At 48.4% G+C, this 21,909-nt stretch overlaps 1 protein-coding gene across 4 annotated transcripts; it reads right to left on the reverse strand.

Annotated features, from left to right (window-relative positions):
* Window positions 1–1,125: 1,125 nt before the first annotated feature.
* RBM23 (RNA binding motif protein 23) lies at window positions 1,126–21,529 on the reverse strand. Of its 4 annotated transcripts, none has more exons than XR_006818711.1 (15): window positions 20,604–21,522; window positions 14,569–14,644; window positions 13,884–13,993; window positions 13,401–13,448; window positions 13,096–13,269; window positions 12,797–12,850; window positions 12,524–12,641; window positions 12,274–12,426; window positions 12,050–12,187; window positions 11,596–11,661; window positions 9,915–10,110; window positions 9,692–9,811; window positions 9,516–9,600; window positions 9,169–9,433; window positions 1,126–2,084 (listed from the first exon to the last, which is right to left on the reverse strand). XR_006818711.1 is itself a non-coding variant. In XM_046008587.1 (14 exons), exons 2-14 carry the CDS (start codon window positions 14,632–14,634, stop codon window positions 9,430–9,432), a joined length of 1,332 nt encoding a protein of 443 aa, XP_045864543.1. In that variant the 5' UTR covers window positions 14,635–14,644; window positions 20,604–21,522; the 3' UTR covers window positions 8,303–9,429. The 4 variants fall into 4 exon arrangements, 2 of the variants coding, with proteins under 2 accessions (XP_045864543.1, XP_045864544.1); XR_006818710.1 differs by lacking the exon at window positions 1,126–2,084 and adding an exon at window positions 5,584–7,798; XM_046008587.1 differs by lacking the exon at window positions 1,126–2,084 and having other exon boundaries at window positions 8,303–9,433.
* Between the last annotated feature and the right edge of the window lie 380 nt (window positions 21,530–21,909).

Below are 21,909 nucleotides of genomic sequence, written 5' to 3' on the forward strand. Positions count from 1 at the left end.
AGCACAAGCAGGGGGAGCAGCAGAGGGAGAGGGAGAAGCAGGCTCTCCGCCGAGCAGGGAGCCCAATATGGGGCTCCATCCCAGGACCCTGGAATCATGACCTGAGCTGAAGGCAGACACTTAACCGAGCCACCCAGGTGCCCCAAGCCCTGCATTTTTATTTTGCATCAGGACCCACAAATTATGCTGAGGCACTAATGAAGGGGATCCAATACAGGCTGAGATCCTTAACCTCAAACCACACATGGGCTTTAGGAGCCTGTGATGTTTGTGAAGTGGGACAATTTGATGTGTTTGTGCAGTGGCACATTTGAGAACAGCGTTCACAGATTTCCTCAGGTTGCCAAAGGGGTCTGTGACCCAACAAATTACAAACCACTGATGGTCCTGATTGTTGCCAGGATAGGGAACTGGGTGCATGGAGAATGGGTGTGAGAGGTTTACTTTCCATTGTATATCCTTCTTCTGTTTGAATGTTTAACAATGGCACATATTACTGTTCAAAAACAAAATAACTTAAAGTCTTGATGTTGCAGAGAAAGAGAGCCCAGAGACAGGGTCCTGGGGATAAGGAGATAAGGAAGATGGAGACCCAGCCGCCACCAAGGCAGCGGAAGAACTGGACTTGAACTTGTGGTGGTTCTGCCAAGGGAGGAGGGCTCTTGTTTGTTTGTTTGTTTGTTTTTTAAGATTTATTTATTTATTTGACAGAGAGAGATCACAAGTAGATAGAGAGGCAGGCAGAGAGAGAGAGGAGGAAGCAGGCTCCCTGCTGAGCCGAGAGCCCGATGGGGGACTTGATCCCTGGACCCCGAGATCATGACCTGAGCAGAAGGCAGCAGCTTAACCCACTGAGCCACCCAGGTGCCCCGGGCTCTTGTTTTTTTAAGTAAACTCTACCCACAGTGGGCCTCACACTCTCCACCCTGAGATCAAGAGTAGCATGCTCTGGGGCGCCCGGGTGGCTCAGTGGGTTAAAGCCTCTGCCTTCAGCTCAGGTCAAGATCCCAGGGTCCTGGGATCAAGCCCCGCATCGGGCTCTCTGCTCCCTGCCCAGGGGAGCCTGCTTCCCTCTCTCTCTGCCTGCCTCTCTGCCTACTTGTGATCTCTGTGAAATAAATAAAATCTTTAAAAAAAAAAAGAGTAGCATGCTCTACTGACTAAGCCGGCCAGGCGCCCCAGGAAGAGGGCTTTTCCAAGGAAAGACTACCGATGGTCAAATGTGGCCAAAGGGGAAGATGAGGAAAAAGGCCCAGTGCCTTTCATGTGTCTGAAGCTTCAAATATGCATCCTGAAGATGGTGATAGCAGGGCCTCCCCCATGAGGGGTGCCACACACACCATAAGCATCCTTCCCCCTCGCTCAGCCAGCCCCATCAGCCCAACCCATCTGTGCGTTCCCTCCAGACGCCTACAGGGACGAGCTCAGAACAGACGGAAGCTGAAGCCAGGCTCCCGCCAGACTTGGAAGGTGGGGTCTTCTCTGAGAACCATTCTTCTCCCTCTCTCTGGGCAAGGCAGAGTCGCCCGGGGGCTGATCCGCTGGTGGGAGAGATCAGCAAAGGGCCCTGGGGCCGGAGCTGCTTCGGCCAGGTAAGATCTTCTCCATCCTCGTGTTCCTCTTAAGTATGCAATTGTGTCTGCACCACTTTAGGAGCCAGCCCTTGCCCCTCCCTGTTCCCAGCCCCTGCAGTCCCACAAGCAATCCTCAGGGGCCCACAATAGGAAGTGTGTGCGCGCTCTGCTGGGAAGGGCTAGAGGTGAGGCCAGTCCTGCATCTTACAGGGCATCCTACTGGGGCCTCTGCTCCAAGGTGGGCCGTTATGCCCCGCTGCATCTAACCCTCTCTAGAGAGACTGGGGCAGGGTCTTTTGTCTTCTATAAGCCTGCCAGTCACGGAAGAGGATTTCACAAGTCTTCTGGGTTAAACCCTCACTCCCAGAAAGCCCACCCATGCATACATCTTCTTATTAATCTAACATAGTTCTAGCCACATCACTCTAAGTCCATTTTTCCTGGACATCCATTCACAAATCCTTGTTGTTCCCCTCAAGTACTGCCAAATGCCAGTCACCACGCTGGGCCCTGTGAGAAAAACAAATACAGATTAAGACACGACTGCTGCCCTCCAGGAGCTTACAATTGAGCTGGAAATGTGAGACAAACTGGACCAGTTTGACTATCTGGGGGCTATGTCATGTCCTCTAAGAATTCTGAATGAAGAAACAATTTGGAGACAAATTTTAGGAACTGAGTCTTGAAGGATATATGCAGGCTAGATCGGGGAAGAAGAAACTCCCTGTGGAGAAACTAAGTGAACAACTGCACAGGAGACATGGGACAGGGTAGGCAGCCTCATGTGAGAGATAGACACTCTCCCTGTAAGAAGGCAGCAAAACTAGAGGGGATGGTACAGCCCAGTTGTCAAGAGACTCCAAAGCCAGGTAAGAGCATCCTGCTTCTTAGTCCTTTATCATCTTGGTGGCTCTCTAGAGGATATGCTCAAGGTGCCTTGTCATTTTTTTTAAGGTAATCTTCACCCCCAGTGTGGGGCACAAACTCACAACCCTGAGATCAAGAGTTGCACCCTCCACCAACTGAGCCAGCCAAGTGCCCCTTATCCATGTGACTCTAAATGACATACTCCATGGCTTGGTGGCCTGGTAGACTCTACGTTCCCATACAGACTCCATGGGAGCCTTGCCAGCACTTTAATTAGTACTTAGTCCCACTATTTTCTGCATGCAGAAAGTCACTCTCAATCTCCCTTCCTTTCTGGACCTCAGCTTTCCCAATTATAAAATAAAGCTAACAATACCTACCTTGTGGGATGGTCATGAGGACTAACGCAAATGGAAACATCTTTGTAATTTGTCAAACATTATAGAAATGAGCCTTGGGATTTTTTTTTTTCATGATCCGTATCCCGATCCCTTATTCAGGTACCCAGACAGCTTACTAACTTCTCAAGGCACACCAGGGCCCCAGAGATGCAAATCTAAGGGGCATCTGGCTGCCCCAGTTGGTGGGACACGTAACTCTTCATCTTGGGTTGTGAGTTTGAGCCTCACAATGGGTGTAAAGATTACTTTAAAAAATAGAGAGGGGCATCTGGGTGCTTCAGTCGGTTAAGTGTCTACCTTCAGCTCAGGTCATGATCCCAGGGTCCTGGGATGGAGTCCCGCATTGGGTTCCCTGCTTAGTGGGGAGCCTACTTTTTTCTTCTCCCTCTGCTCGTGCTCTCTCAAACAGATAAATAAAATCTTTAAGAAATAAATAAATAATAGATGGGATGCCTGGGTGGCTCAGTTAAGTTTCTGCCTTTGGCTCAGGTCATGATCCCGGTGTCCCAGGATCGAGCCCCATATCATGCTCCCTGCTCGGCAGGAGACCTGCTTCTCCCTCTCCCACTCCCCCGCTTGTGTTCTCTCATGCTGTGTCTCTGCCAAAGGTCCAACTTGCCTCCAAAGGACCCCCATTATTTGATTTGTTGTTTTGAGGAATACTGGGGGCCAGGGGAAAGACTGGCAACTGAAGCCTAAGTGATGGCATTATACTGCAGTTTTCCATTTTTTGGTTCCAGTTATGATTTGTCGTTAGGCAGAGAACCTGAGCTGATTTAAAATCTTCCTCTGAAACGAAGTCGTCAGAGCCCTTCAGACCAGTGATGGCAGGTGCTAGTGGACACCAGTGGCAGGCGAGGAGGGGCGCTAAGCAAAGGGTGGTAGCAGGGAACACCGTGAGGTTTCCCTGGCCAAAGCAAACGGCAGGAGTCCTGCTGAAGGTAGCTGGCGGGGTGGCTGGGGAATCACTTTGACTTTTTGAAGCCATCTGATTGCTATCTGATTATATATATATATGTATATATATATATATATATTTTTTTTTTTCTTTTAGAGTGAGCATGAGTTGGGGGGTTGCAGAAGGAGAAGCAGACTCCCCGCTGAGCAGGGAGCCCAATGTCAGACTCCATTCCAGGACCCTGGCATCCTGACCTGAGCCAAAGGCAGACACTGAACCGGCTGGGCCCCCTAGGTGGCCCCTCTGATGTACAGTTTCAGGCACAAAAAGGGACTGAGCCAGTGGGACTTGTTTTTCTGAAATCCAGGCTGCTTGTGACCCAGGACCTTGTGAGCAGGGGACTTCAGTCCAGGAAGAATTGCTTTCACCACTGCCTCACCTTCACTTTTCTCCCTGCACATGCAGAGCATTCTGAGCTCAGAAAGGAAGTGGGAAAAACGATGGCCAGTAGTGATAACATCTCAAGTTCTGAGCCCTCTCCACTGGCTGTTTTATCTCAGCCTCACACCGTCCCAGAGACAGGTGCTGCTGTTAGCTCTCCCTTTTCACAGATGAGTAGTCCGAGTCACAGAGGGACGAACCCCCAGCTTACTCAACTGCTCTCGGACAGCAGAGCCATCTACAGCCCACGGTGTTGCTCCAGAGTGTGACCGTTCTGCTGCAGGGTGAAGGCCCTCTGGCTTGGACGGGCGCAGGAGTTCAGAAAAGGCTAATTTTTGGCACTCCCTTTCTAAACAAGGAGGCTTCACGATGCTTGAAAGCTGCCTTCCTTTCTGGAACATTGGCTAGAGTTTTACAAGTCTCTGATTTCCAAGGTCACTGTTTCCCCTCCCTGCAAGCCAGCACTGACTGGCTCCTTGCCAGTCTTCAGGCCCCTCATCCATCTACCATTGCCCTCAAAAATAACTGCTTAATGGCCCTCCAGTAACTGCAGCTCTTGAGAGGAGATCATGTGGGAAAGCTAACAGAACTCATCCAACTTTTAAAAGTGAGCTTTGGGGGCGCCTGGGTGGCTCAGTGGGTTAAAGCCTCTGCCTTCGGCTCGGGTCGTGATCCCAGGGTCCTGGGATCGAGCCCCACATTGGGCTCTCTGCTCGGCAGGGAGCCTCCTTCCTCCTCTCTCTCTGCCTGCCTCTCTGCCTAGTTGTGATTTCTGTCAAAAAAAAAAAAAATATATATATATATTAAAAGTGAGCTTTGATCAGCTCTTTCCTTGCCTCCACCTTCCCAGATGTTCTAAATTGGTTGGGTCTGCTTCACCGCTCACAGAACTCTCTCCACCAAGAGCACATGGAAAGCAAATACGTCCTGGATACAAAGTGTAAAAGTTGGGAGGGAAGAGAAGGGATGTTTGAAGCCTGAAGGTTCAGACCCAGTTCTGAGACCAGAATTTCTTTCCTGCATCCAGTTCATGACTATCACATCACCTGGTTGCCATGGAAACATCAGTCTCTGTTGGATGGCAAGCAGCACTTTTTTGACAGGAAGCATCAGAGGCTACCATGGTAACACCAAAAAAAGTAAAGCTGCCTTCTCTCCTGGAGGGGTGAGGAAGAAATAGAGGATGCCGGGGCGCCTGGGTGGCTCAGTGGTTTAAGCCGCTGCCTTTAGCTCAGGTCATGATCTCAGGGTCCTGGGATCGAGTCCCACATCGGGCTCTCTGCTCAGCAGGGAGCCTGCTTCCCTCTCACTCTCTCTGCCTGCCTCTCTGCCTACTTGTGATCTCTCTCTGTCAAATAAATAAATAAAAAATCTTTAAAAAAAAAAAAAAAAAAAAAAGAAATAGAGGATGCCAGAGAACACAGGCCAGAAAGGAAGGGTGTCGGGAAGCTTAGCTCTGACTTGAACAGAGAGGGAATTAACAGACACCTAATATGTGCAAAGCAAAGCAATAATAAAGAGGACAAGTCTATGGCTGGCCTCATCTTTTATAATCATCTTTTAGTAAGAGTTTACACAGAAATGTACATAAAGGCAGAATGAGACTTGTAACAGGACAACCAATCCTGAAAAGGGAAATCAGCTAGCAAAGCTTCAGAGTCTTACAGGACAGGATTTTGACCAGCAGAAGAGGGGCAGAGAGAACAAGATGAGCAAACACGGAAGTGGAAAAGTGCAGTACATACTGAGAACTCAGGGTACAGAGGAAGAAAAAGCAACTCCCAGGCCTCGGCTCCCAGAGGGGCAGGCTGAGATTAGGATCTAGGAATCTGAAGCTAGACTGCCTGGATTGGAATCCCAAACTTGCTGTGTAATCGCCTGCGACTACAGGTTACCTCTTTGGGTATCCGTTTCCTTGTTCACAAAGCAAAGATGGTGAGAGTCTACCTCAGAGGGTTGTTGTGAGGATTAAGAACTCAGTACACACCAAGTGTCTAGAACAATGCCTAACCCAAGACAGCCCTGTGCCTGTGTTGATGATTACCGCTGTACCACCTCCCACTTTTCAGAGCCAGCACAGCCTCTCCTCGCTGTCTGACCATTATTTCCTGACTCTTGCCACACTCCTTCCGTAAAGAGAAAGGAGAGGCTGTGGATGACCATCTCCCTTCAAGTTGTAAACTCAATTCCTTCCTCCTAAGCACCAGGACTAAAGATTCAAATGGCAAACCTCTGCTTCCTCTGGTCACTCACCTCTGGGGGCTATTGGGAGCCTAAGAAGGAAGTAGACAGAAACCCAATTCCAAGAACATGTAAGTTTAAAGAACAAGGAGGAAATACCACAGCCTTAGAGAAGACAGAAGTATAGGCTAGAAGTCAGAAGTCAGGTGAACGTCATTTTGGAACAGACCACAGCTGGGCAATTCTATGGTAGAAGAGGATCTGGGCCAGTCTCTCCTCTACCCACACCTGAGCCACTATGCCCAGGCAACAGAGTCTCAGGAAGGTTTCTTTTACCTTAGGAGGCTGTTTGCTGCCCCCTCCTCTCATCCCCAATGCAGGGATGAGTAACTAGAAGGCACTGAGTCACTGCTCTAGCAGTGCTAGAAGGCACTGCTGTCACCCACTAGATGCTGTCACCTTATATGGGTTAAGACTAGAGTAGTTGTCCTAGATGTTTCCTCACTTCCACCATTATCTCTCCCCCAGCAAGAGGCTGTATGAGGAACAAAGGACTGGTGGGAGAACTGAGCTGAAAGGAAGCAAAGTGAAGGCAGGCCAAAGTAGGCAGGCATGGGAATGAAAGGAAACCAAGCAGAGACGGGCACCCATCTGATGAAGGCAGGGAGGCAGGCAAGGCCTGTGGTTATTTATAGTTTGGAGGAGTTCAAGACCGCCATGAGGAAGCCTGGTCCTGAGCTCGGGATAACTAACAAAAGTGGTCCACGCTGTTTTTCAGGATGCGTTAGCAGCCAAATCAATAACTATAGGGGGACTGGGCCCTAGCCAGCTACTACCTAAAATCAGTGCAGCCTCCTTCCCCTCCCCCAGGCCAAGAGAGCAAACCAGGACAGGGAAAGGGTGGGGGTGACGGCAAAGGCAACAGGAGCAGCAAGGCTGAGGCTGAGGCTGCAGCAGGCCGGGGGTGGGAGGGGTGGGGGGGGGGTAGGGGGGTGTGATCAAGAGCTAGTTCTGGGTCCCAGTGGCCTTTTCTGCCACAAGCAGGCGCCAAGTACCTAATATTTCAGTGTGAAAAGCAACCCCAGAAGCTAGTATCACCAATAAACCTTTGCTCTGCTTAGAAGTCTGAGAACTGACAAATTAAAACCTAACAGCAATTATCCATATTTTTAGCATTACAATAAAGTCTTAACATTCTGTTGCCATAGAGACTGGTAGAGAATGGAGGAGTCCCACAGAGCTCTGCCCCTGAACCTCAGACCTTCTTCTCTAGGCTGGTCCCTACCTAGCAAGCCGGGTTATGGCAGGCCCCTTGTCATAAGCCTTACAAAGCAGGTGGAGGAAGATGTGCGCCTCCCCTTCCTCAGGGCAATTCCTGGAATACTCAGCATTCTGGAATTCACTGGTCCCAAGCCTGTATCATGCCAAGCAGAGTCCTATATGGAAAACAACAGTTGAGGGGACTGACTGAGGAATAGCCGACTTCAAGCCTGGGGAGCCCCGATGTATGATACCCCAACCGCTCTGGATACTGGACTGGCAGTTCTATTACAAAGAGAGCCACAGGTGGGCACAGAGGCTAATGGTAAGATTGGTGAACCTAGGAGACTTCTCTGGTACTTAAACTCAAGATCACAAAACACCTCTAACCAAAGGTGCAAAATGTGCTACCGTCACACTGCCATCTGGTGGAAAGACAAGATCTGTCCTTGGGCACAGAGACAGCCTGTTCATGTGTCCAATGACAAGGTAGGTTTGAAAATATTTAGGATGGGTGGGTGGGGAGGGGGAAAAAAAAAAAGAAAATAGTTAAGATGAAGACATATGGAGGAGACCCACGAGGTGGAGTGTATAATGCAGATAGATGGGGAACTCCACCCAGGTGTGTGCCTTCCATCCATTTTAATTTCTAAGCAAGGTTAGATAAAACAAAATTAAAATAAAGGGAAAAAACACAAAAGCTTTACAAATGTTTTCCATCCCTAGAACCATTCATGGTTTTGGCTCATGAGAAGTTATTAGCATCAAACAGACCAACTGAGTGAGACCACACACGTACGAGTAGCAGCCACAACAGTGGAGCCTGCCTTTTATACAAAGTTGATATGCATATATGCACATGTATGTGTACGTGTGCACATGTATGTACACATGCATATACATATATTTTTATGTACACAGACACAAGGGTATAAAATCCAGTGAAAAGGGCTCACGTGTGCCCAGGTAGGGGAGAGGAGCAGCTTTAACAGCTGGGGTTGAGCCCACAGTAGAGGCACATGGGAAATGGTAGAGAGTAGCAGCCTCCTCTCCATCCTCCCATCGTGGGCCACAGGAAGGACCTGGGAGGAAGGACAACTATACAAAGGAAGATAGAAGATACTGGAAAGGTATCCCACCTTTCACTAAACTCCTGAAAGCCCCACCCCTAAGACATCCAAAACGCCTGGCAGGACAGATAATTCCCACACCTCCCAGCAAGATGCTGGGCCCACAGGAGCGGTTCTGGCCCCAAGTGAGGCCTAAGGCAGGCTTCACAACACACGTCCTTGCCGTCTTCTGGGACCTGTGCAGCAGCAAGCCAGCACCTTCAAGGTTCACCCTGCCCCCACTAGACTCCAAAGTCCTCTTGGACCAGAGGTCTTAAGGGTTTTCCTCAACAGACTGTAGGGTAAAGGTATAGGAAGAGGAGAGAGGTTAGTTCCTTCAGTTAATGCCCTATGGCCTTCCCAACAGGGGAGGAACCGAGGAATCACTAAGAGGTGGTTGGAAAGAGCAATGAAGGTCATCCTAGAAGACGACATACATGGAGAAACAGATGTTCAACGCAGGTGCGGATTCTGTCCTCTTTGACTAGTGGCTTTGCTCAGCAGAGTCCATTTCCAATGGGGCTCTGGGCAGGAGCTCTTCTTGAGTTCAAGGGTGGCCCCAATTCCCACACGGTCAACATCCACACGCTCAGGATGGCTTGGTCCACAAAATGGAGAAGGGGCCGTGGAAGGGTAGATGTGGAGAAGGGAGTGGCAGGACCCAGAGGCACAGGGAGGCAGTGTACTGCACCACTGATTTACCTATGGAAGGAGAAGATATCAGTGGAAAGCTAAAGGAAAGAAAACAACCAAAGACTAAACTGAGCCAGACCCTGAGACTCACATGGTCTGAGGGGTAAAGAGGCTGGAAAGCTGGAAGCACTGGGAGGCGATTGCCTGGGAGGCGAGGTTCAAGGCCGGACTCAGAGCTACAACAGAGAGAGGCACAAGTTAGTGAGCACAGAGCATTTCTTCTTTCCAGGTCCTAACCCCTCCTCCCTTTCCCAAGTCCAAGTCTACCGGTCAGAGCCGCAGGGTTCAGGGCCCCCAAGGGCACCGTCCCACTCAGCTGCAGTGCAGCAGCAGCCTGGGCGGCGGCAGCAGCAGCTGCAGCTGGGGTAGGCAGCTGGATTCCAGAGCCTAAAAGGGAAAGAGAAGTTGGCATTAAGTCCTAACCCCTGATCAAAAATCCCACCCCCACCCCCTACCCCCGTTCTTCACTCTGCAGAGAAACTCTCTTCACCTTCTGCCAATTTGGCCATGAGCTGCAAACGTCCACCTGCTGATCCCAGATCCAGCTCCTGGTCCCCATCCGGAAAAGTGATGTCTGTGCCACCATCCAGACGCTCAGTCACATGGCCAACTCTCATAGGTCGACCAGCAAGCTCAAAGCCATTCAGCTGTTCCAGGGCCCGTCGGGCACACTCAGAGTCTGAGAACTACAAGAAACCCAGGCCGTATCAGTCACCTCATGGGTGCGGACACACTCTCCAAGCCCCACTACCATTGCCTAGTCAAGCTATCCTGGGAAAACTGCATGTTCATTGTGGCACAAATCCTTCTGTCCCAGGGAACGTGACCAAAGATCCCCACCCCCCAAAATGATCATGTGAAAAGGACCTTTTCCAACTGACTCAATGGCAATCACTTCAATCTTCCAGCTCCACTAAAAACCTAATAATGCAAAAAGTCTATTATCTATAGGGTGGCCTACCCTTACAGGCTGCAGCAGAAACGAGCACAGCAACGGAAGTAAGACAGCCTGAGAGTCCAGCTTCCTTTATTTCAGCCTTTAGGGCTCTTCAGTTGCAATTCTCAATCAAGAAGTAGGAATCTGGAACTCCAAAGCCCCACCGTAGGAGGGAGTGCACCTTGGCATGGAGAGCAAGACAGCACCCCAGCCCTACGCCTCCACCAGTGCTGCTGATCATAGGGCTCTATTGCCCAGCAGCACCAGAGCAGCCTGCTATGGGGAAGATCCCAGTCTGCTGCTGATGTGTCAAGGATATTGACCAAAAAGGTGGCAGCACAAGGGCAAAAAGGCCTCCAAAGCTTTTCTGCATCTGAGTCACCCAGGAGTTAGAAGAGGTACTTGCCACTGTGAGCACCGGAGCTGGCTTTGTTTTCTCTGGTAGCACCTGCCCTAGGGCCTTGCACGCAGTACTGACAGTTCCTAGGCAGGCGGTGTAGGTGGCTTGCCTTCACCGGATACTTCTGAGGTGAGCAATGCCCCTGGTAGGAACACAACCTACCTCTCCTCAGCCCTGCAGGCAACTGTTGGGGGGTGTATGCTGCCTGGACTGAACCTAGAAAATACCAGCTTCCATGAGACTCGGGGGCTGGCAGTCAGTCCCCAACCTGGAGTCACACAGGGCTGGAAGAACCAGTTATGGGAACTGGAAGCAATTGTGTTGGGAGTGTCAGGAAAAGGTAACACGTGGCCTCACTCTTCTCCCTACAGCGGTCCCTGAATATAAAGATATTTCTGAATGGAAAAACTGCTTTTAACAGGGGTAGGGCCAGGGCGGGAAAAAAAAAAATCCCTATTCCTGCTCCTATCATGAAAACATACCAATTTCATGAAGCATAGCTATAGAAGCCCACACCTAACCTCCCTCAGGCCCCCAGCCCTGCAGCTGCAGCCTGAAGTCACTTCTATTACCCAAAGAGCAAGATGCTGCACGAGGGAGGCTGGTTGAACGCCTGGACACGCCCACACCAAGGCCACTGACAGTGTGCAGGAGCAAAGCCAAGTTCTCAAGCAATGCACTCATCTCAAGGGGCAGAAGGCTAGTCCAGGCTTCAGGCACCGGGGCTTATGGGTCATTTAGACAGGTCCTAAAGGAGGAGGACGAAGCTAAGCTGCAAATCAGACAAGTGGACAAACCACAATGAAATTCCAAAGTTAAAGACCAGAGACTCACCGTAATGAAACCATAACCTTTAGAACGGCCTGTATCTGAATCCTTCATCAAGACAATATTATCAATCTGTAAGAGGACAACAAATTATTAGCAGTTTTTGGGGTACCCATACCTGTGATCTTTCCTGCCTGTTCTAACTACCTCTAACTTTGGAGCCAACTAGTTCTAACTCTCCAAATCACTTTAAAAAGAGACAAAGGCCGCCTCTTTCCATAACACCTCTCCCTGTTCATCTTACTGAACCTGGACCCCGTTATCTGAGCTCCCAGTGCCAGACTCACGTGCGCACCAAGCACTCTGACTGCACAGACGGAGCCTCACTTCGCTGGCACGGACCATCCGCACGTTCTGGCGGGTACGGTGGGCCAATCGTGGTCAGACAGAACAAAGAGGCAGGCTCACCCTCCCCGCTTTTCCCAATTCCCTTCAGAGGTTTCCATCACTTTCTACTCACTTTGCCGAACGGCTCAAAGATGCCCCGAAGCATGTCCTCCGTGATGTTGAAGTGCAGGGAGCCCACGTAGAGGCGCATTGGCCCGCTGCTGCCCTTCTGCAGGTTGTTGGCCATGGCTGCCAATCGGTTTTTCTCAGCCTAGGCAAGAAGGAACCGATGGCTCGCATCCCAAACCTCCTCCCTCCAAAACCCATTTTCTCCTGTCAGCTTCGCAGGTCGCTCACCTGTGAAGCCTGGACAATGATGGGCACTCCAAGCAGCCGCTGCCCGGTCAGCCCAATGGCCAGCGGCACGGACTGGATTTCACAAAATTCCACATAGGCGATGCCCTTAGAACGACGGGAGTTCCGATCAGAGATGATTCGGACGTCACGAACCTATCCAGAGCAAGGAGAAAAATCCTGAGTTGGGCATAAAAGAGGATGGACAGAAGACAGCTATACAGGGACAACAGCTAAGGGTGGGGAGGGTTACCTTGCCAACAGCAGAGAAAAAGTCCTCCAGGTCCCGAGGCCGAATGCGGGCAGCTAACTGCATACAGAAAACCGTGCGGGCATCACGCTCCTCAGGACTCAGATTATCGATGGGCTCCCTGGAGAGCGAGTGCAATTCGGTGAGACACCCACTCTTGATACACGGTTACTGCTCTCCAACTCCCCTCAAGTACCACGCATTCCTGGACTCTGGCTCAAGCGGCTTTCTAATCAGACCTCACAGTCCCTGGAAAACCGTTCACTATCAACTCACCTGACTGGGCTCTTTTCTCTGAAATGAGGACTCTTACTGTGTGCGAACCTGCGCCTGTGAAACAGACAATGACAAATGGAAAATCGTGTCATCCGATTTCACCTGCATCAGTCCAATGCCTGGACTTCCAGCACAAGAAAGCCAGATTCCAGCACCTCATCTCATGGGAATTGTCAACACCACCCTTCCAGTCCCAGGGCCTCCTGTCTGCCACAGTGGGTTGCGAAGGCAGGAACCACAGCACACGGGGCCTACCCAGACTCCAACACAAACGCCATCGTATGAGGAAGAGGCGATACCCAGTGGCAAGTGGTGGGCTCCTGTAGCGCACGCGGTCCTCACGCCGCCGGTCACGACTGCGGGACTCACTGCTGTGCCGCCGATCCCAGCTCCGGCTGCGGTGGCGCCGCTGCCGGTCTCGACTTCGGCTCCGACTGCTCCTCCGCCTGTGCCGGTCCCGGTCCCGACTGCGACTATAGGGGGAAGGTACTACTGAGTTTGCTAAAGGGCACCCTGGCCTCTTCTGGCCTCTGAGGATAGCTCTCCCTGCCATCTTCCCATTCAGAAGACTTCTCAAAACGCAAAAGCCACCAGAACAACTGACCTGCGCTTTCTATCCCTGCTTTTACTATGGCTCCGACTCCTCTTCTTCCTGTAAAGGAGGGGATAAATTCTCATTATCAAGAAGGTTTTCTCCTCTCCCCCAAGGAAAAGGAGTGACAGAAAGGCCAGGGTAGAACAGCAATAAAAGACCAAAGAGACCCAGGTGACCTGGCAGGCGTTCACAGCAACACCAACTTGCACACAGCCCTGAATGCTGTCAGGCATCTGAAGTGGCCATTTCCCCCCAAAGCGCAGCAAAAGCTGCTGTTTCCAAATCAGGGGTCCCCTGGCTGTTTTCTTCAACTGAAACAGAAAGATGCTAGAACAGAGCCACAAGCCCATGTTGGAATGTGAAGAGGAGAAGATCATTAAACCAAGTCACTATGATTCCCAGGACGCAGCGGAGCCATCACTAAAAATCTACTTCCCCATTCTGGCTGTTTCTCCAATGACGGACGCAGTTGCTTCCTCACGCCACACTTACTTGCTCGCCTCCCCACCGGTGCTGCTCCCACTGGTGCCACTGGTGCTGGTACTGCTCACGCTGGTGGTGCTAGGGTCATCTTTTTTAACATCTTTCCTTTGCTGTTCTTCCTGAGGGGTTTGCCAGGAAAAATGTCACCAGATACACGGTGGTAGACACACATTCCATTGGGCAAGAGAAGAACAAAAGCAGACAGAGAAGAAAGCTCATAAAATCAAAGCTCACAATTATCTGGCCAGTTTGTGAGCACCCAGATCTCCCGACAAAGGGAGTAAGAGAAGGAGGAAGGAAACCACCCAAAAAGAAGAGATCAGAGTGACAGATTAGCTACTTGACATTTGTTGCACTGACAATCTATTTCCCAAAAGAGTGAGAAATTATATACATCTGAGGTACACTGACTTTCTACTCTGTCATTGAGAGCTAAGAGCAAAGCACTTATTCCCAGCACGTTCTACCCCAACCTCCTCCCACCCCTCGCCCCAGCTTTGGGACCTTCTCTGCCAGCATGCCTTTGAGAACAGAAGCTGGAGAGTGGCGCTTACTAAAAAACTATGACTTTTACGACTAGCCACGATACACAATAAACATGCCGGGAAAGAGGATTTATAAAGTGTTGAAACTTATGATCTATAACTGCTTCTTCTTACCAACCCAATTACAGGAGTGAGATGGGGAATATTACCTCCTCTTTTTTATAGGGTGCCTCCAGCATGGCCTCAATCACTATATCAAAGTCATCGGATGCCATAGTAGCAGATCTGAGGAGAGGACATGGATACGTAAGAACCTCATATTTTTCTACCCCTGCTGGCACCCCACATTCCCTTCCTCCTCCAAGAAACAGACTTAAGAATATATACTTCTGTTTCTTGAATTCCAAAGGGATTCCTGGCTGTGGCTTACTCTGTTTATTTTTGCACATTTTAAATCTGAACTAGTTTCGCTCTGCAGCTTTTAAAAAGTCAAGTGTCTAGAAGGAAAATAAATATCTAGATAGAAACAAAATATAGGGGCACCTGGGTGGCTCAGTGGGTTAAGCCTCTGCCTTCAGCTTAGGTCAGGATCTTAGGGTCCTGGGATTGAGCCCCACATTGGCCTCTCTGCTCAGCAGGGAGCCTGCCTCCCCCCCTCTCTCTGCCTGCCTCCCTGCCTACTTGTGATCTCTCTGCCCGAATAAATAAAATCTTTTAAAAAACTTAAAAAAAAAAAAAAAAAGAAACAAAATATAATACACACCCTGTCCTGTGAAGAGAAAGTGTTGGCATTCAAAATTATTATTCACTTGACAATGGACACTAGGCCTCCATTCCACAGTTCAAAATTCTGTATTAATAACTGGTTTAAACTTAAATCATAGAAAATAAGCATGTATTTTCAATAAAAAGAAAAGGTTGTAAGACTAAAAATCAGGAACGAGACAAAATAACACCAGAAAGCAGATTGGGCCTAAGCTCCTCTCCACACCCCCACATAAACATCAAAATTAGAAGACTCAGCACTAAGCATTTCCCATATAATACCAACTAGAATTCAGGTAACTCAGAAAGATAATGATTAAGACCACCTTCACCAATTTCACTCTGAAGCCTGTCTAGGCAGGAAGGATAAGACTTCCTGCCTCCTCCAAGCTTTCACACCTAGCAATCATCTTTCCAAAATCTGTCTACCAAAGGCCAGTCCAAAAAAAAAAGATGATGATATCAGGGATGCCTGGGTGGCTCAGTCAGTTAAGCATCTGCCTTCAGCTCAGGCTATGATCCCAGGGTCATGGGATTGAGCCCCTGCTGGTCTCATTGTTCAGCAGGAAGCCTGCTTCTCCTTCCCCCTCTGCCTACTGCTCCCCCTGCTTGTGCGTGCACTCAAGCTCTCTCTGTCAAATACATAAGTATGATCTTAAAAAAAAAAATTAGAAAAAAGAAAAACAAAATATCAAACAAGATCAATAGGATAAATAATTTTAAAAATACTGGTCTGGAATTATCAATATACAAAACATGCACGAATCTCAAAATAATTATGCTGAGTAAAAGAAAAAAGACAAAAATATACACATACTGTGTGCTTCCATTTAAAGGAAAAAATTCTAGGAAATGTAAACTAACCTGTACTGGCAGAAAGCAGATCAGTGGTTGCCTAGAAATAGGAGGAGGTGGAGAGGGGCTAGGAAGAAAGGATGACAAAAGAGCAGAAGAAACTTTTGACAGTGATGGTTTCATGGGTGTTTAAACATCAGAACCCATCAAACTGTGTACCTTAATGTGTACAGCTTTACTTTATGTCAACTATACCTCAATAAAGCTGACTAAAAACCAAAAACCAAAAAAACTCCAACTAATCTGAAAAACTTCTGTGGAAGGAGGTTAATCATAATCAGACTTTACATATCCACAAGAGTTTTGTCCTTTTTTTTTTAATTTTTAAAAAATTTTTTTAAGATTTTGTTTATTTATTTGACAGAGATCACAAGTAGGCAGAGAGGCAGGCAAAGAGAGAGGGGGAAGCAGACTCCCCGCCAAGCAGAAAGCCCGATGTGGGGCTCGATCCCAGGACCCTGAGATTATGACCTGAGCCAAAGGCAGAGGCTTTAACCCACAGAGTCACTCAGGTGCCCCATTTTTTTTTTTTTAAGATTTTATTTATTGGGGCACCTGGGTGGCTCAGTCGTTGAGCTTCTGTCTTCGGCTCGGGTCATGATCCCAGGGACCTGGGATCCCCATGTCAATCAGGCTCCCTGCTCTCCGGGAAGCCTGCTTCTCCCTATCCCACTCCCCCTGCTTGTGTTCCCTTACTTGCTGTGTCTCTCTGTCAAATAAATGAGCAGAAGCCAGACGCTCAACAACTGAGCCACCCAGGCGCCTGAGCTTTTTCCTCTTCAAAGCAGCCAATGCATCATCCAATAATGCTGTCCTTGCTGCCCTCAGATCTGGTGATTTAAGAGTAAAGCAGGAGCATAAAAGTAATAACTAATAGGGGCGCCTGGGTGGTTCAGTGGGTTAAAGCCTCTGCCTTCGGCTCAGGTCATGATCCCAGGGTCCTGGGATCGAGCCCCGCATCAGGCTCTCTGCTCAGCAGGGAGCCTGTTTCCTCCTCTCTCTCTCTCTGCCTGCCTCTCCGCCTACTTGTAATTTCTGTCTTTCAAATAAATAAATAAAATCTTAAAAAAAAAAGTAATAACTAATACAAAATATGTAATATAAAAATATGACTAATCACTCCTACAGTACCTAATATTCCTAGGCACTGTACTAAGCCTGTACAGCGACAAGATTCTTGGAAAGAGCCAAACAAAAATTACCTGGAATCAAATTTAAGCTTTAAATTGGAAATCAAATGAAAATCAAATAGGTGTGTCTAAGAATAGTGAACTTGGGGCGCCTGGCTGCCTCAGTTGGTGGAGCTTTCAACTCTTGATCTCAGGGTTGTGCCTTCCAACCCCATATTGAGTGTACAAATTACTTAAAAATAAAATCTTAAAATAAAAAAAAAACAGTAAACTCGATCTCTTATTATAATAACATTGTACACTTTTAACAAATTTTTTTAGGGGTGCCTGTGTGGCTTAGTTGGTGGGTGTCTGCCTTCAGCTCAGGTCCTGATCCTGGAGTCCTGGGATCCAGCCTGGCATCCGGCTCCCTGCCCGGCAGGAAGCCTGCTTCTCCCTCTCCCACTTCCCCTGCTTGTGTTTCCTCTCTCGCTGTGTCTGTCAAATAAATGAATAAAATCTTAAAAAAAAGAAAAAGAGAAAGAAAAATCCTACATATTTCAAAAAAATCTTTTTTAAAATAAAGCTTTATTTATTTATTTGACAAACAGCAAAAGAGGGAACACAAGCAAGGGATGGGGAGAAATAGGCCTCCTACTGAGCAGGGAGCCTAATGTGAGGCTTGATCCCAGAACCCGGGGATCACGACCTGAGCCAAACAAAGGCAGATGCTCAAAAACTGAGCCACCCAGGAGCCCCAGTGACACAGTACATTCATTTAACAATCAAAGGTAATATATGCTATAAGCAGTTATCAGGTCCAATGCACAATGAAAAAATTGAGGTTTTGTCAACTGCCCAGAATCACAAAACTTAAAGGAGGAGCTGACTCTTGATTAAGGTCTCCTGACCCAAAGTCTAATGTCTTATCCATTCTATCTCTCTCCTGTACTTTATAACTCTCTCTCTTGTACTTTATACCTCAGCCTTAAAAGAAATTTTAAAAAGAAGAGCACACAGCATGATCTAGTTTTTGGTTTTTTTAAGATTTTGTTTTTAAGTAATCTCTGCCTCCACTGTGGTACTCAAATTTAACAACCCCTGAGATCAAGAGTGTCGTGCTCTACCCACTGAGTCAGCTACGCATCCCAAGATGTTTTATTTTTTATTTTCATTTTTCAAAGATTTTTATTTATTTGACAGAGAAAGAGTGAGACCACAAGCTGGGAGACAGAGGGAGAGGGAGAAGCAGGCTCCCCACTTGCAGAACTCGATCCCAAGACCCCAGGACCATAACGTGAGCCGAAGGCAGCTGCTTAACCGACTGAGGCTTAAGCCGACTCAGGTGCCCAAGATGTCTACTTTTTTTTTTTTTTTAAAGATTTATTTATTTGACAGATAGAGATTACAAGTAGGCAGAGAGGCAGGCAGAGAGAGAGGAGGAAGCAGGCTCCCAGCTAAGCAGAGAGCCCGATGCGGGGCTCGATCCCAGCACCCCGGGATCATGACCCGAGCTGAAGGCAGAGGCTTTAACCCGCTGAGCCACCCAGGCGCCCCAAGATGTCTACTTTTAAATACGCGCTCATCTAAGGAATTACTATTCTGAAATGTTTATCAAAAGCATTAGTCCCATTAGTCACACCTTACTGTGTGGCTTCTACATAGGAAACAGCATATACTTCAAACTTCAAAATATCAGGAACCAAGCTCATTGTAATACATACTATTTGACCGACTGTGGAAGATGGCTTCTTAAAAAGAAAACGTTCCAATCTATCATTTCTGTTCTTTTCAGTCATTTTTCTTGCTAAGTCTATACAAGTTTTCTTTTTTTTTTCCTCTATAAGTATTTATCTAAGTAATCTCTACATCTAGCAAGGTGCTGAAACTCACAACCCCGAGATCAAGACTTGTATGCTCTCCAACTGAGCCAGCCAGGTGCCAAGTCTATACAAATTTTCTTTCTTTCTTTCTTTCTTTTTTTTAAGATTTTATTTATTTATTTGACAGGCAGAGATAACAAGTAGGCAGAGAGGCAGGCAGAGAGAGAGGAAGGGAAGCAGGCTCCCTCCTGAGCAGAGAGCCCGATGCGGGGTTCGATCCCAGGACCCTGGGATCATGACCTGAGCCGAAAGCAGAAGCTTTACCACTTAGCTATCCAGGTGCCCTCTATACAAGTTTTCTAAATGTCATACAGCTCCTCTTTTTTAAATCTGCTTTTTCCTCCCCAATGAAATACTTCTGATTTCAACAACTGCTCTTTTTTGACTGCTAGTACAGAGTAGGAGTAATTCAACACATGCACAAAAACTTTCACTCAAGTTGACAAAATGAGCCACCACCTATGGAGTAAAGTTTTCACGCAGGTACTCAGAAATGAATGAAATCTATTTAAGCACAGACATACAGAACATAAGCATATTTTGAAACTTGAAACCTCACTCGGTTTAGTATTATCTTTTCAGGTGTCCTAGAAGCAGTAAAGTCTCACACACTACATTTTCAGGTTGGTAGTTTTCAAACTCTTCCCATGTCCTAAATTAAGGGTCAAAGTCCATCAACCCCATCCACTAAAAAACCGTACAGCCTTCTTCCATGCCTGCTCCAAAAACTGCATTAGGGGTGCATGCAAGTGTCTGGACTTTGTCACAGTACAGTCAAGAACCCCAACAAGTGCGCTTAGGCCTCACTGCTGAAGGGACAAAGAGTCAAGAACCGCTGTCAGCTCAGTTCAGACAAAATTCACCACATGCGAAGACCCATGTGGTGATGGGTCCAGTCACAGAGCTGGGCACAAACACCTTCAAACTGAAGGCAATTTAATCAAGAACAGGAACAATGAGAAAGGTAAAATACATCCCCACGCTGTGCAATAAGCCAAGGCTACACTTTAAAAAAATGGTCCTGTAAGTAACCGATTCGCATCGTCCCTGCGAGGGCCAGTGTCCCAATGCTAAAACCTCATATGTGGCCTCACTATACTCCTGTACCGCCACGGAACATGTGGTCAAAAAAAAAAAAAAAAAAAAAAGGAACCAGGGGAAACCCCAGAGGCCAACACAATGAACAGGAGTCTTCCAGAGCCTAACGACTGAGAAATAAATCTCAGTTCTCTAACCTCTCTCGGAGTGCTGGCACTAAGTGCTGAAATCCCATCCTGCGAACCCTCTCAAAACAGGCTGAGTCGATGTCCCCCCATTCCCGCCCAAGTACGGGCGACCCTAAACCTCAGGGCTGCGGGGACCTGGAAAGAGATCGGTCACTAGGATCCTTGAGACAGCATCTTCATCTTTAAGAAACAGAGCAACGAGAGTGCCGATCCCTAAAGTCATGCCAGCGGTCTACATTAAGGGAGAGTACACTTCCAGACCAAAGTAAACAACAATAATGTCTTAAAAGTTTGCCTGGCTCTGCTCTTGACGCCATTTTCTGCCTGTGACGTCAGGGGGAGGCGCCGTGCGGCAACGTCACACATAGGTGACGTCGCGGGAGGACCGGGTTTCGGGGTTTCTCACCAGTTCCGGGTCCCCACAGGGGGGGTCCCGGTTTCCGCCGTCCCTTTGGGTGTGTTGGGGGCGCGAAGCACGGCTGTTTTCCAGAGTCTCAGCAGTAAAATAAGCACTGCCGTCACAGCCACTCTTCTCCCCGCAAAATGGCGGCAGCTCTGCCGTCTTCCAGAACTTTCCCCAATCTGCGCAGGCGCCGAAACATTCAGGCGGTGGAACTAATCTCACTGGTTTCGCGGCAACAGTCCAAAGTACAGATTTTCATTGGTCGAAACCCTAGCATGGGTGGAGCCAAACTCAAATGTTTCTTAGCAACCATCAAGTTCCCACGGATTGGCTAATCTCTCCGGGGTGTGGAAACGTCCTAAGGCAGCCGCCCATCGCTCTCTCATTGGTTAGATGACACGCGGAAGGCGGAGAACGCGGGCAAAGAACCAGCGAGGACTCTCCTGCCCCACTCCCGGCTCCAGGTGACTAGGCCACTGCCGTGGGCGGAGCCAACGAGGAGGTACAGTTGACTTCTTTGCTACACTCTACTCCTGATTTCCTGAGTCACGGGTCCTGCTTAGCAGCGACAGCTTCGGGATGAGCAGCTGCATTTGTCTCATGTCAGGACGGAGGCTGGACCAGACATCCCCATTCTGAGCGGGCTGTCTACACAACCCTTCTGACTATCTCCTCCTGTCCTCTGTGCTTGGGCTCCAGGAAACACAAGTCTTGCCACATATTTCGCACTCCGTCCAATGGTCATTGCCTGGTTCCACAGCCACACACCTCCCATTGCAAAAGTACACTTGGAAGTTTCTTCAGTGACTCTTTGGGTGCAGCAATACTCAGCCCACTACCCAGAAAGAGAAGAAACTGATGTCCACTCTCAAGTTCCAAGGGCTTCCAGAATCCCCATACTTTAGGCTTCCCATCTATTAGCTGCCAGAAACGTAGCTGGTTAGAACATCGCGAGAGCCAGGATCTGTGTTCCAGTCTCCATCTGAATACTAACATTACATCTTTGTGTCAGTTTCAAATTCCTTCTCTGTAAAATGGGAGAAATATGACTCAGGACTTCAAACTCTAACAATGTGACTTTTTCTTTTTTTTTTTAATTTGACAGAGAGAGAGATCAAAAGTAGGCAGAGAGGCAGGCAGAGAGATAGAGGGAAGCAGGCTCCCTGCTGAGCAGAGAGCCCAATGCGGGGCTTGATCCCAGGACCCTGAGATCATGACCTGAGCTGAAGGCAGAGGCTTTAACCCACTGAAGACACCCAGGCGCCCCGAACCATGTGACTTTATTCAAACAAAACAGGTGGCTTCTTGC

Source organism: Meles meles, chromosome 6, assembly GCF_922984935.1.
Source record: "Meles meles chromosome 6, mMelMel3.1 paternal haplotype, whole genome shotgun sequence".
Classification (NCBI taxonomy): domain Eukaryota; kingdom Metazoa; phylum Chordata; class Mammalia; order Carnivora; family Mustelidae; genus Meles; species Meles meles.

Excerpts from the sequence above, each read along its gene's own strand:
- RBM23 (XM_046008587.1), bottom strand. The coding sequence starts at position 14,634 with ATGGCATCCGATGACTTTGATATAGTGATTGAGGCCATGCTGGAGGCA. Across the intron at positions 13,449-13,883 it reads ACCGGTGGGGAGGCGAGCAA|GAAGAAGAGGAGTCGGAGCC; the intron begins GTAAGTGTGGCG and ends CCTCCTTTACAG. Across the intron at positions 13,270-13,400 it reads AGCAGGGATAGAAAGCGCAG|TCGCAGTCGGGACCGGGACC; the intron begins GTCAGTTGTTCT and ends TTCCCCCTATAG.